The sequence below is a fragment of the Myotis yumanensis genome, unplaced genomic scaffold (assembly GCF_028538775.1).
Source record: "Myotis yumanensis isolate MYYU_CA2020_CCGP unplaced genomic scaffold, mMyoYum1.0.hap1 SCAF_23, whole genome shotgun sequence".
Taxonomy (NCBI): domain Eukaryota; kingdom Metazoa; phylum Chordata; class Mammalia; order Chiroptera; family Vespertilionidae; genus Myotis; species Myotis yumanensis.
In genome coordinates this window covers 6,594,839-6,609,971 of record NW_027223774.1, presented here as the reverse complement: position 1 = coordinate 6,609,971, position 15,133 = coordinate 6,594,839, and the positions used below count along the sequence as shown (strand labels likewise).

The window sequence follows — 15,133 nt, the reverse complement described above, 5'->3', positions numbered from 1 at the left end:
TCAGAAAGGGCGTTTCCGTTTTCCTAGTTCTGGTGTGCAGGACCCGTAGTCTTTTCTCCATTTTCTCTTAAGCGGTCGGCAGTATCTGGTCTCATAGTCCCGTGGAGAAGGCTGGAGAGTGCTTTTCCCCGCCTCGCAGCCAGTGGTTGGAGCCTCCAGTGGTGCTCACAGCGCACGCGTGGGATTGAAGCTCGGAGTCGTCACCAGACCCGCCCAGGGCCGGGACAGGGACCGCCATTCCTGCAGCGGCTTCTGCTCCCGCCCCGCTCCGACTACAGAGGACAATGGCGGCGCCGGTGCTGAGGAGCTGGGATGAGGTGAGTGTGTCCCCCGGGTCCTCAACGCCTCTTACACCGAACAGCACAGCCCGGGTGCAGGCGCCTGTCCTGCAGCTCAGTCCGCTAGGAGGACCGTGAGGAAGGCGGAGGGGAGGGAGGAGTGTTGTGCCTTCTGAGGACACAGCAAGTGCAGGGCAGAGAGGACGGGGGTGACTTGCATCTGAAGGTCCCTGAGGATGTGGCTGTGAGTATTGACGGAAAGAGCAGAGGCTGCAGGGAGGACGGCACAGACTCATTCGGGGCTTTCCCGGCTGTGGGTCCATCAGGGGCCTGGGATGGTCCTGGATCCGGCTGGACTACAAGCTCTCTACACGCCATATGCCAAGTTCATGGGTGAGTCCAGCGAGATCCAGTGGCATTGGAGCAGGAAGGGGGCAGAGCTGAGGGAGTGAACCTGGGATCTGAGATGGGAAGGGGATAAACATTACCCAGTGGTGAGCACATCTGGGGGAAGTGTGAGCTGATGGTCCCGGGTCCTGGTGTGGGGACTTACAGTGAAGCATAAACCGACGCTTGGCTTTGTGTTGGAGGCAGGATCTAGGAGACTGCAGTGGTGTTGCTTGGCAGGAAGGCTAGGGCCCTGCAGGCATCGCCAAAACCTTAAATGGCATTGCCCTCTACCCTCCCCTCCCCCAATCCTTCCCTCCCAACCCAGCTGCTCTGCTGAGGGCCATCACAGTGAGTAATGGGACTGTGATGAGAGAGCAGCCTGCAATGGCATTAGGGCCTGGTGTCCACACTAACCGGGTGCCCTGGAGGAGGTTGAGGGTGGGGAAAGTGTGTAAGGAGTAGGATTACTGGTTCTCAGAGAGACAGCTCTGGTTTCAATTGTCTCCATTCTGACAGGTTGGCGTGACCTTTGAGGACATTGCCCTGTACTTCTCCAGGGAGGAATGGAGCCTCCTTGATGAGGGTCAGAGACAGCTGTACCTGAATGTGATGCTGGAGAACTTTGAACTTATATCCTCGCTGGGTAAGACCCTCACTCTCACCAGTGACCTGGACTCGGCTTTGCCATTTTCTAGGCCCCATCCCCCAGGGTGTGCTCTGTCCTCCCAGGTAGACTGTGGTACTGCTGGATATTTCCAGTTTCCTGGGCAGTTGCTGTCCTGTGGAAGGGTTGGTTCCACTGCTCCCTTCTATTCCTGAAGTCCCAATACTCCCCGCTGCACTACATTCACAGGGAAGGACTTGTGGTTGGTAGTGTTGTAGACATCTAAGGGATTCCACCTTAAGTAGTGAAGAAAGCATTTTCTGAGGAAAAAAAGAAAGAAAGAAAGCATTTTCTGTATTCCTATTTGTCATGTGTAAATATTATTTGAAAAATTGCCTCTAGATCCTTATCCAGTTTATTAACTAATTTTTTTTAGTTTAAGAATCTTTGGAATACCTTGTATATTTTATATATTAATTGCTTATTTGATACAGGAACACATAATTTTGCATGTGCTTAATTGTGCTTTGCGGATATTGCTCCCCCACACCCGCTTTTCTCCAAAGTCCATGTTTTTGGCAACTCTGCATTCTGCAGGTCTAGTGCCCCCATGTTGCTAGCAAGCTCAGGTGCTTGTTACTAGGGCTTAGCAATTAAATATTGTTAATGAGGTTATATATAGACTTTGCTTTTGAGGCAGAGTCATTGCATTGTTATTAGCCTGCAGTATAGTATTAACATACCTTCATTATTCCCAGGACACTCCAACTATTTGTGTGAATGTCTGTCCATATCGCAATATTAGCTTTATTTTGCTGATCATAGCCGAATCCACAATATCTCCGAGAGATTCCTTTATATGATTTTCGAGTATTTTCTCCCGTCCTCTTGATTGCCTTTCATTGCATTTTTTTAAATTAAATCTTTATTGTTCAGATTATTACATTTGTTCTTCTTTTTTTCCCACCATAACTCCCCTCCACCCAGTTCCCACCCCACCCTCCTCCCTCACTCCCCACCCACTGTCCTCATCCACAGGTGCATGATTTTTGTCCAGTCTCTTTTTGCATCCCCCACACCCCTTTCCCCGACAAGAATAGTCAATCCACTCCCTTTCTATACCCCTGATTCTATTAAAATCACCAGTTCATTCTGTTCATCAGATTATTTACTTGATTTTTAGATTCACTTATTGATAGATGTGTATTTGTTGTTCATAATTTGTATCTTTACCGTTTTCTTCTTCCTCTTCTTAAAGGATACCTTTCAGCATTTCATATACTACTGGTTTGGTGGTGATGAACTCCTTTAGCTTTTCTTTATCTGTGAAACTCTTTATCTGACCTTCAATTCTGAATGATAGCTTTGCTGGATAAAGTAATCTTGGTGGTAGGTTCTTAGCATTTATCACTCTGAATATTTCTTGCCACTCTCTTCTTGCCTGCAAAGTTTCTGTTGAGAAATCAGCTGACATTCGTATGGGTACTCCCTTGTAGCTAATTGACTTTCTCTTGCTGCTTTTAAGATTCTCTCTTTGTCTTTTGCTCTTGGCATTTTAATGATGATGTGTCTTGGTGTGGTCATCTTTGGATTCCTTTTGTTTGGGATTCTCTGTGCTTCCTGGACTTGTACGTCTATTTCTTTAACCTTGTAGGGGAAGTTTTCTGTCATTATTTCTTCAAATAGGTTTTCAATATCTTGCTCTCTCTCTTCTTCTAGCACCCCTATAATTAGAATGTTGGTGCGCTTGAAGCTGTCCCAGAGGCTCCTTATGCTATCTTCGAATTTTTGGATTCTTTTTTCAGTGTTCTCTTCTGTTTGGGTGTGTTTTGTTTTTGTTTTGTTTTGTTTTTTTTTAAAATATATTTTATTGACTTTTTACAGAGAGGAAGGGAGAGAGATAGAGAGTTAGAAACATCGATGAGAGAGAAACATCGATCAGCTGCCTCCTGCACAACTCCTACTGGGGATGTGCCCGCAAACCAGGTACATGCCCTTGACCGGAATCGAACTTGGGACCTTTTAGTCCACAGGCCGACGCTCTATCCACTGAGCCAAACCGGTTTTGGCTGCTTCTTCGTATTTTAAATCGTTGACTTGGTTCTTCCAATCCTGTAGTCTGCTGTTGGTAGTCTGTATAATAGTCTTTATTTCAGTCAGTATAAGCTTAATTTCTAATTGGTTTTTTATCACAACATTGAGGGTCTCATTAGATTTCTTGTAGATATCATTAAGTTTATCGGCAGTTTCTAGAAAATTATTGAAATACCTTAAAAGTGTGGTTTTGAACTCTATATCCAGTAGTTTCCTTTCCTCCATTTCTGTCATTTGTGTCCTTTTTTTTGTCTCCGCATTTTTTATGCTTCCTTGTGTTGATACAGTGGTTTTCTGTGCTAAGTGTCCTCGAGGGCCCAGTGGTTCAGCCTCCCCTATTACCTAAGGTGGACACTCTTGGTGCACCCCCTTGTGGTCTCTGTACACAGTCTTGTTGTAGTTAAGCCTTGATTGTTGTACGTATCACTGGGAGGAATTGGCCTCCAGGCCAATTGGCTGTGAGAATCAGCTGTGTCTGCAGTGGGAGAACTTCTGTGCTGGAGACACCCTTCCGGGGCAAGACTTGCTTCAATGAGGCTTTGGTGCTCACTGAGTCTGCCCCCTGAGTGTGTCCTTTATGTTTCCAAGGAGCTGCAAACTGGATGGTCCCACTCTGACATCTGGGCTTCCTGGCTCCTGGATATCTAGGGAGGTGCTAAACTAACCTTTGCCTGACACTATCCCACAAAAGACTCCCTGCAGGCCTTGGGCGGGGCGGGTCCCAAGGGATCAACAGGGCGAGGCTAGCAGTTATGGCTACTCTCAGTCCTGCTCTCAGAGGCTTTGCTGCTCAATGTACTGGTAATCGCTGCAAGCCCTTCAGAGAGAAAGCTGCCCTCGAGTTCCAACCACTGCCAGACAGTCCCGCTTCTCCTGTATGAGTCTGGGTCCCTAGAGACTCTCCCGGAACTGGAGCTCAGAGCCTGAGACTCCCTCCTGATTGCAAAAGACAACTGCGCCCTCAGCTGCCAGCCCGCTCCGAGTGTACCTCCGCACCTTAGTATTTTCCTTCAGCACTACGCCTCCTCTGAGTCTCGGTATGCTTTTCTTTTTACTTCTAGTTGTAGAATTTTCACTCAGCCAGCCTTCCTGTGGTTCTGGGTGATGTCCGTTCAGTGTTTTAGTTGTATTTTTGAAGTGGTTGTGCGAGGCAGCAATCTCCGGCGTTTACCTATGCCGCCATCTTGGTTCCCGCATTTTGTTTATTGCTGTTGTGCAGTGAAGGCGCTACTTTGTTGCAATCTGGACTGTTCATTTTTTCTATTTTGTGTGGTGGTTGGTGTCACATTCAGGAAATTCTGTCCAAAACAAACCTCCAAAACGTTTTCTCTAGGTTGTCCTGAAGAATTTTTAAGTTTTAGCGCTGACATTCAATTCTGTCCTGCAGGTTGAGTTAAATTTTATCAGCAGTGTCCAGCTTTGTTGTTTTACATGGGAATGTCGATTATTACCAGCACCATTCGTTGAAGAAACTATCTTTCCTTCCTTCTGTGGCTGCTGCTTTGTCACAGATACTTGAAAGTCTGTGCCTGGGCTTATTTTTGTGTTTTTTGTTCTTTTCTGTTGATGTATGTGTCTGTGTTTCTCCAGTAACACACTGTTGGCCTGCTTTCTCTTTGTAATAAATTGAAGTCAGGAAGTGTGATGCCACCAGCTTTCTTCTCACTCAAGATTGATTTTGTTAATGGAGGTTTTGATTCCATTGCAAGATTCTCTCTTCATTTCTTTGTAAAATACCATTGGAATTATTGGGATTGCATTTGATCTGTAGATTGCTTTGTGTACTACGGCTGTCTCCACCATATTTCATTTCCAGATCCTTGAACACAGGTTGTCTTTCAAATTATTTGTGTTTTCTTCCATTCATTTCATCACTGTCTTAGAGTATTCAATGTACAGATGTTTCACATTTTGGTTGAATTTTTTTTTTTTTTTTTTAAATATATTTTATTGGTTTTTTACAGAGAGGAAGGGAGAGAGACAGAGAGTCAGAAACATCGATGAGAGAGAAACATCGACCAGCTGCCTCCTGCACATCTCCCACTGGAGATGTGTCCGCAACCCAGGTACATGGCCTTGACCGGAATCGAACCTGGGACCCCTCAGTCCGCAGGCCGACGCTCTATCCACTGAGCCAAACCGGTTTCGGCTTTGGTTGAATTTATTCCTGCGAATTTTATTGTGTTTTTTTGTTGTTGTTATTTTGTTTTATTTAATATATTTTATTGATTTTTTACAGAGAGGAAGGGAGAGGAATAGAGAGTTAGAAACATTGATGGGAGAGAAACATTAATCAGCTGCCTCTCGCACACCTACCATTGGGGATGTGCCCACAACCAACATACATGCCCTTGACCGGAATCGAACCTGGGACCCTTTAGTCCGCAGGCCGACGCTCTATCCCCTGAGCCAGACTGGTTAGGGACTCTTCAGAGTTCTTAATCAGGATAAATCCTTTCATTTTTCAGGGTTACTGAGTGGTTTAATTGAATCTTCTTTTTTTTTTTTTAAATATATTTTATTGAATTTTTACAGAGAGGAAGGGAGAGGGATAGAGAGTTAGAAACATTGATGAGAGAGAAACATCGATCAGCTGTCTCTTGCACACCCGCTACTGGGGATGTGCCTGCAACCAAGGTACATGCCCTTAGCCAGAATCGAACCTGGGACCCTTGAGTCCGCAGGCCGACGCTCTATCCACTGAACCAAAGCGGTTAGGGCGGATCTTCTTTTTTTTTTTTTAATGTATTTTATTGATTTTCCACAGAGAGGAAGGGAAAGGGATGGACAGTTAGAAACATCGATGAGAGACAAACATTGATCAGCCGCCTCCCACACTTCCCCCCTGGGAATGTGCCCACAACCAAGGTACATGCCCTTGACCTGAATCGAACCTGAGACCCCCCAGTCCCCAGGCCAGTGCTCCATCCACTGAGCCAAACCGGGTAGGGCAGAAGGTACTGTTTTGCACATGCTTTTATCCAAGTGATACAACCAATAGCAGTGAATGAGAGTTCCAGATCCTGCAGATACTTGCCAATAATTTACACTAATAAAAGAGAAACATGGTAATTAGCGTACAACCGCTACCCTTTTCATTGGCTAATCAGTGAGTATATGCAAATTAACTGTCAGCCAAGATGGCAGCCGGCAGCCAGGCACTGAAGCAAGCATGAGCCTTGCTTGCTGCGGACTCCAACGTTCCCCGCCTCACTTGCAGCCTCTCAGATGCCACTCTAAGCAACGATGTACTATGTTGCAAATAAGAAGCTAAACAAAACACCAGAAACCAGCCAGAGTGAAAGCCAGCAGACCAAAACTTTGTATCGATGTTTTCAGCAGCGAGGCCTCAGAGCTAAAGCTGACCCAGATTAAAAAGAAAAAGAAAAAAAAAAAAGAAAACAAGGAGCGGTTGGAAGCTTCAGTCACTCGCTTCCAGAAAACAGCCCTCAGCCCCTCACGCAGACTGGCCAGGCACCCCAGTGGGGACCCCCACCCTGATCCAGGACACCCTTCAGGGCAAACCAGCCGGCCCCCACCCATGCACCAGGCCTCTATCCTATATAGTAAAAGGGTAATATGCCTCCCAGCACCGGGATCAGCGTGACAGGGGGCAGCGCCCAAACCTCCTGATCGCCCTGCAGCTCTGTGTGTGACAGGGGGCGGGGCCACAACCTCCCTATCCACCCTGCTCTGTTCATGACAGGGGAAGGCGACCCAACCCCCTGATCAGCCCTGCTCTGTGCTTGATACGGGGGAGCTCCCCAATCCCCTGATTGCCCTGTGGCTCTGTTTTTGACAAGGTGCAGCACACCAACCCCCTGATCAGCCCTGCTCTGTGTGTGACAGGATGCGGCGCCCCAACCCCTCCCCCCATGGGCCCTGCTCTGTGTGTGACAGGGTAGAGCCATAACCTCCCCATTGGCCCTGCCCTGAGTGTGACAGGGTGCAGCGCCCCAACCCCCTGATCCACCCTGCTCTGTGTGTGACAGGGGGCGGTGCCCCAACTCCCCTATCGGCCCTACTCTGTGAGTGACAGGGGTGAGCTCCTCAACCCCCTGATTGGCCCTGCTCTGTGGGTGACAAGGGGGAGCTCCCCAACCCCCTGATTGACCCTGCTCAGTGAGTGACAGGGTACAGACCCCCAACCCCCCTGATGGGCCCTGCTCTGTGAGTGACAGGGGGCAGCGCCCCAACCCCTGATCGGCCCGCTCTGTGCGTGACAGGGGGTGGCGCTGCAACCTCGCCATTGACACTGCCTTGAGTGTGACGGGGCGGTGCCCCAACCCCCCAATCGGCCCTACCCTGAGCATGACTGAGGGTGGCATCGCAACCTCCCGATCTGCCCTGCTCTGTGCATGATGGGGCGGCGCCCCGACTCCCCAATCGGCCCTGTTCAGAGCCTGACCAGTGGCTGCACTTAGGGATTGGGCCTGCCCTCTGCCACCTGGGAGCAGGCCTAAGCCAGCAGGTCATTATCTCCCGAGGGGTCCCAGACTGCGAGAGGGCACAGGCCGGGCTGGGGGACCCCCCCCCCAGTGCACAAATTTTTGTGCACCGGGCCTCTAGTTAATATTATAAACCTTTTTAATGTTAGCTCTCCTAGTAAGTAAATCCTGGAGGAACAAATTTGAGTTTACCTGGAGAGATGATATTGAATATATTTCATATATTTTTTGAGATTGAGATATTATCCTTTATCATTTCTTCTTTACATTTGTGTTCTCTTTCCTGAGGAGCCTTGATTTTCCACATATTGCTGAAGGGTACTTTCACTGGAAATAGGACTCTGTTGACAGTTCTTTTATTTTTAGACTTTATGGTTTCTAATGGAAAACCTATTGTCATGAGAATTACTTTTTCTTTATAGATAAAGTGCTATTTGTCAGTCAGAACTTTCAAGATTCTCTTCTTTGTTTTTATTTTTCAGAAATTTGACTATGATGTGGGTGTTGATATCTTTGGGTTTATTTCATTTTGTATTTGCTCACCTTCTGAAATTGAGGGTTTCTGTCTTTTGACCAATTGGAAGATTTTTCAGCCATTATTTCTTCAAGTACTCTTTCAGCTGCATCTTCTTTCATTTCTTCCTGAACTCCAAATGTTACAGTTTTATTTTGTGGTGTGTTTTTTGTTGTTGTTTTTGTTGTTGTTTTTGTTATGACTCCACTGGTTCCTGTGGTTCTGATCTTTTTCTGTTGCTGTTTTCAAGCCCGTTTTCTCTCTATTCTCATTGGATATTTTAATGGTTATATTTTCTAGTTCCCTGAGTGTTTCCTCTGTTTTATCCTTTCTGCTTTGAGCCTATTTACTGAGTTATTTATTTCAGTTATTATAGTCTTCTGTACTATAATTTTCATCTGGTTTTTCTTTATAGCTTCATTTTCTTTGCTGAGACTTTCTACCATAACTTGCTTTTTTTCCCATTTAAGGATGTCCAAAATCACTCATGTAAAGATTGTTTTGATGGCTGCGTTAAACTTATTATCAGATAACTCTATCATCACTAATAGTGTTAGTCTCTATTATCTTTTTTATTCAGTTTTAGATCTTTCTGCTTTGTATGACTAATTTGATCATTGAAACCTAGAAATGTTGAGCATTATAAAACTCTGGATCTTTTGAAGCCCTTTTATCTGGGTTGCTTTGTTACTGCTCTGGTAAAGGGAAGGGTGAGATGCCATCTCATTATTTCAAGAAGAGAGTACATGCCGAAACCGGTTTGGCTTAGTGGATAGAGCTTCGGCCTGCGGACTGAAGGGTCCCAGGTTCGATTCCAGTCAAGGGCATGTATCTTGGTTGTAGGCACATCACCAGTAGGAGATGTGCAGGAGGCTGCTGATCGATGTTTCTAACTCTCTATCCCTCTACCTTCCTCTCTGTAAAAAATCAATAAAATATATTTAAAAAAAAAAAAGAAGAGAGTACAAGTCCAGGTGCCCCACTTGGCTCAAGGTTTGTAGGTGTGTGTGCGTGTGGGGAGGGTTGGGGGGGTCAGGGGGGAAATGGGTATTCATTATTGTTCTGAGTTGGTGGGAGTTCTGGCTCTCTACTAATCTTCTTCCAGTATCTCCCCAGGTGGAGGGATAGGTCTTCTTTGTTTCTATATCTTACGGTTTCCACTTACATGACCCGGAAATGACTCCTTCCCAGGACTGACTCCCACCTCTGACTCCTGCCTGGCGCTACCGGACCTGCAGACTCGGCAGTCAGTGCTGGGTCAGGATTGACTTCCAGTGTTCGGTTGTCAATTCGGTCATTTAGGCCGCCAGGGCACCTAGCTGTTTATATAATTATATTCCTTTTACATAGAGAGGAGGAGAAATGGAGAAAGAGAGAGAGAGGTGGGGGAGAAACATCAATCGGCTGGCTGCCTTCTGTACACATGCAAACCGGATATGAAAGCCTCATTTTGATATGTGCTCTAACCGAGATTGGAACCCTCCACCCTTTGATACTCCATCCAACTGAGCCACACTGACCAGGGCATTCTGTGGTGTTTAAAATAAAAAATTTCCAGTTTTTTAGAGAACAGGCCACTAAGATCAATGAGAATAGAAGCACAGTGGCTGATAGTGGTAATGCTAACCCTTTATTTTTATTTATTTATTAAAATATATTTTTATTGATTTCAGAAGGGAGAGAGAGTGATAGATAGAAACATCAATGATGAGAGAGAATCATTGATTGGCTGCCTCCTGAACGCCCCTCCAACGGGGATGGAGCCTACAATCCGGTCATGTGCCCTTGCCCGGAATGGAACCTGGGACCCTTCAGTCTAAAAGCTGATGCTCTATCCACTGAGCTAAACCAGCTAGGGCTAACCCTTTTGTTTTAATACATTTTTATTGATTTCTCAGAGGAAGGGAGACAGAGAAAGAGAGACAGAGAGAGAGAAACATTAATGATGAGAGTGTATCACTGGTAAGCTGCCTCGTGCATGCCCCCTTACTGGAACTGAACCCACAACAAACTTCAGCCTGTGACCTTGACTGGAATGGAACCTAGAACCTTTTGGTCCCCGGACTGACACTCTATCCACTGAGTAAACCAGCTAGAGCTGACCGTTACTGTATTTATTTATTTATTTACTTACTTAGTTAGTTAGTTAGTTATTATTAACCCTTGTTTTTGACCTTAGGTATCTTCAAATGTGCTTCCTCACCCAGTTTCCTGTCATCCTATCTATGCAGTTTTCCTTATTTTGTATTCTGTATTACTGTTTGTCTTCATGGTACTCTTATTCCCATTTCCTGTGGGATGTTTTTCTCATGGATAGCTGTCTACTTACTCTGGGATGGGGAATGTTTCTCTATCTCTCATTCTGCCATCTTGCTGATGTCACTCTCATAGGTCTTTTGTCTGTGATCTCCTTTGTGCATTGTTGTTCTAACACAGCACTGACCATCCATATTTTTAGTTTTTCTTTTAAGATTTGCATCACTTATCCCATGCAGTCGCTCAACTGGGATTTAAGAGGCAGAATCCTTTGTGCATCACAGGAGAAACATGACTTTATCAATGACAGGCAATACCAGCCGTTCGCAAACTACGGTCCGCGGGCCAGATCTGGCCCATTTGAAATGAATAAAACTATTGAAATAAAAAAAAAAAAGACCGTACCCTTTTATGTAATGATGTTTACTTTGAATTTATATTAGTTCACACTCCATCCATGCTTTTGTTCCGGCCCTCCGTTCCAGTTTAAGAACCCATTGTGGCCCTCGAATCAAAAAGTTTGCCCACCCCTGGGCTAGACCCTCAAGCAGTCTTGCCTTGGTGAAGGGCTGTGGGGGCAGTTTTCACGCCTGGGCTTTGTTACATTTATAACTAGGAACCCATTTTCTTCAACAATGTTGTCTTACCATTGCCCACTCCTCAACCAATTCTACTTCTTCTTGCTTAATGTTGACACTTTTCAGTTTTAATACTGATAATTCTACTCAGATTCCCAGCTCATGGATAACCTTAACCTCTCTAAACTTTTCACCTCTACCTCTTTCACACATCTCGCTTTATTGCATTCTAATATAGTTCCATGCCTTTAGGCCTTAGAGTGCACATGTATTATTTATTATATTGGTGCTGAACATTATGTGCTCTAATATGGTTGATCATTTATGGTTTTGAACACATTGGAATTATTCTACACAGACTCATATCGCCAGCATGAACGGTCCTAAAGGAAGCCATCTGTGGAGTAATAACGAGCAGACACTGCCTCTCATCTTTTTGTGCCGGCCTATGCTTCTGTCCTCCCTTGGTGATATTTTCCTCATCCAGTGACCTTTTGGGTCATGTTATATATAACAGCCATATCCTGAGAGTCTGACTCACTCGTCTTGAAAATCATTGTAGGGAATCATGTCTAGTCATGACAGAGAAACATCTGTGTTGAAGATATTCTGGTTTAGTCAGGTCAATATGCACTTCACCTACGTTTCCTTTTGGTCAGGTTGGTGCTGTGGGGAAGAGAATGTGGAGATCGTGACTGAACAAAAAGTTTCTGGAAGATTGTCACAGGCAAGTAATCCAAATTTACTCTTGTCTTCCCAGAAGAGTCACTCTGTGAGAGTTGTGGGCTAGTCTTGGGAAACATTTTCCACGTGTTGAAGCTGCAGGGAACACAATACAGAAGATACTGTTGAGCTGTGGGGCATGTGCAAAAAGATTTTCTTTGTGTGCAAAATTTCACCAGCAGCATGTGAGAGAGAAGACTTTCATTAGAGATGTGGAAAGGCTGTTACTTGCAAACAGCTGGAAGTTCAATGTGTTCCAGAATCCTTTCACATGCAGGGATGTTGGGCAGGTTGTCCTTAATCGCTCAGGACATCTCCACCTAAAGGCTACTCAGACCAGGGACAGCCCAAATGCTATTTTTATGCATGGGCTGGCATTTGAAAGGAAAAAAAATTGTTTCAGCAGAAAAGAAAGTAAGAAAGACATTAGTTGCTCCCACATGTTTATTCAGGAAAAAGGTGTCCATCTTGGAAGTGGTTGTTGTGTGTGCTCTTAGTGTGGTAAATATTTTACCAAATTTTCTGGTTTTCATTTTCAACAGAGAGTTCACACTGGAGAAAAGCCTTATAAATGCAGTGAATGTGGAAAATCTTTTACCAGTAGCACTGCCGTTCGTTCTCATCAGAGAGTTCATACAGGAGAAAAGCCTTATAAAATCAGTGATTATGGAAAATCTTTTAAAGGTAGAAAAGGTCTCCAACATCATCAGAGAGTTCACACTGGAGAAAAGCCTCACCAATGCAGTGAATGTCAAAAATCTTTTACCACTAAGGCCATCCTTCGTCGTCATCAGAGAGTTCATACAGGAGAAAAACCTTATAAGTGCAGTGAATGTGGAAAATCTTTTAGAAGTGGCAATGGTCTCCAATATCATCGGAGTGTTCACACTGGTGATAAGCCTTATCAATGCACTGAATGTGGGAAATCTTTTATCTATAAGACCGACCTTCATTGTCATCAGAGAGTTCATACAGGAGAAAAGCCTTATCAATGCAGTGAATGTGGAAAATCTTTTACAAGGAGCAATGTTCTTCAACATCATCAGAGAGTTCACACTGGAAAAAAGCCTTACCAATGCACTGAATGTGGAAAATCTTTTACCTATAAGACCGCCTTTCATTGTCATCAGAGAGTTCATACAGGAGAAAAGCCTTATCAATGCAGTGAATGTGGAAAATCTTTTACCACGAAGACCGTCCTTCATCGTCATCGAAGAGTTCATACGGGAGAAAATCCTTTTAAATGCAGTGAATGTGGAAAATGTTTTCAAAGTTTCAGTGGTCTCCAATATCATCAGAGAGTTCACACTGGAGAAAGGCCTTATCAATGCACTGAATGTGGAAAATCTTTTACCTATAAGACAACCCTTCAATATCATCAGAGAGGTCATACAGGAGAAAAGCCTTATCAATGCAGTGAATGTGGGAAATCTTTTACCATGAAGACCGTCCTTCATCGTCATCGGAGAGTTCATACGGGAGAAAATTCTTTTATATGCAGTGAATGTGGAAAATGTTTTCAAAGTTTCAGTAGTCTCCAGTATCATCAGAGAGTTCACACTGGAGAAAAGCCTTATCAATGCAGTGAATGTGGAAAATTTTTGAAAAGTAGCAATGGTCTCAAATATCATCATAGACTTCATAGAGGAGAAAAGCCTTATCAATGCACTGAATGTGGAAAATCTTTTACCAGTAAGACCGATTTTCATTGTCATCAGAGAGTTCACACAGGAGAAAAGCCTTATCAATGCAGTGAATGTGGAAAATCTTTTACCACGAAGGCCAGCCTTTACAGTCATCAGAGAGTTCATACGGGAGAAAAGCCTTATAAATGCAGTGAATGTGGCAAATCTTTTAAAAGTAGCAATGGTCTCCAATATCATCAGGGAGGTCATACTGGAGAAAAGCCTTATCAATGCAGTGAATGTGGAAAATCTTTTACCAGAAAGATTGACCTTCATCGTCATCAGAGAGTTCATACGGGAGAAATGCCTTACAAATGCACTGAATGTGGGAAATGTTTTAAAAGTAGAATAGGTTTCCAATATCATCAGAGAATTCATACTAGAGAAAGGCCTTATCAATGCAGTGAATGTCAAAAATCCTTTACCACTAAGCACAATCTTCATTGTCATAAGAAAGTCCATACGCAAGAAAAACCTTATAAATGCAGTGAATGTGGGAAATCTTTTACCACTAAGTACAATCTTCATTGTCATGAGAAAGTCCATACGCGAAAAAAACCTTATAAATGCAGTGAATGTGGAAAATCTTTCATATGGAAGTATGGCCTTCGTTATCATCAAAGTCTTCATACAGGAGTAAAGCCTTATAAATGCAGTGAATGTGGAAAATCTTTTATAAGGAACAGTGGTCTCCAATATCACCAGAGAGTTCACACTGGAGAAAAACATGAGTGCAATTAATATGAGGTATCTCTCAGCCAAATTTCTAAATTCGCTCTCTGCATAAGATTATAAATGTGAGACATTTCTTAGATATGTAGGAAATGTAGTTTCTTAGTTAGGACTTAACATTAGTACAAGAAAATTTGTGAGTCCTCATTTTTCTGAATTTTATCTGATACATTTAATCACCTACATTATGTAAAGTTCCCATAAGAGTTTTTGTAGTTGTCTTTGTTTTAATGTCGGAACACTATGTAATTATGTTGCAAGTTCTAACATATAGAGATGTCCTGCCAGATCTATGTCGCTTCTTATTTCTGTTGTTGATGATATTTCACCTGAACCACTTATAAGGTCCCTACAAATGGCATCAATCACCATCCTCATGTGCCCAGTGAAGCTAACTCTGTTGTCTTTTTTGTTGAAGAAAATGAGGAATACCCGAGTCCATAGTTCGTTCTTGTTTCCCTGTCATGCGTTGCCACATGGGACTCATTACAGATGGCCCCAGTAAACATAATGTTGCAGAGGGAATGCTTTCCCTGCAGGCCAATGATGAATTTATTGAGTGCCTCAGTCATCAGTGGAAGAACTGCCTGTCTCATATCTCTTTGGTTTGTACAATAATGAAGGCTTTTTACCAAGACTTTAATCTTGGCTGTTCTATTTACTGTGTGGGTTAGCTTTAAGAAGGTCGGGGCTCTCCAAGCATGATGAGGTGAACAACTTTTATGGGGTCTCAAACCTTTTTGCCCTTGGGACAACAGTATGGTGCAGAAATTAGCTCAGTAGTTTTTGGCAAATTTACACTGCTGCCCATATTCTCCTAAGAAATACTCT

At 44.0% G+C, this 15,133-nt stretch overlaps 1 protein-coding gene across 1 annotated transcript; it reads left to right on the top strand.

The window, feature by feature from the left end:
- Window positions 1-284: 284 nt before the first annotated feature.
- On the top strand, window positions 285-14,313 carry LOC139000311 (zinc finger protein 850-like). The gene is made up of 4 exons (XM_070402549.1): window positions 285-317; window positions 1,185-1,311; window positions 11,822-11,889; window positions 12,596-14,313. The coding sequence occupies exons 1-4, from the start codon at window positions 285-287 to the stop codon at window positions 14,309-14,311; spliced, it is 1,944 nt and encodes a 647-aa protein (XP_070258650.1). The 3' UTR covers window positions 14,312-14,313.
- The last annotated feature ends 820 nt before the right edge of the window (window positions 14,314-15,133 follow it).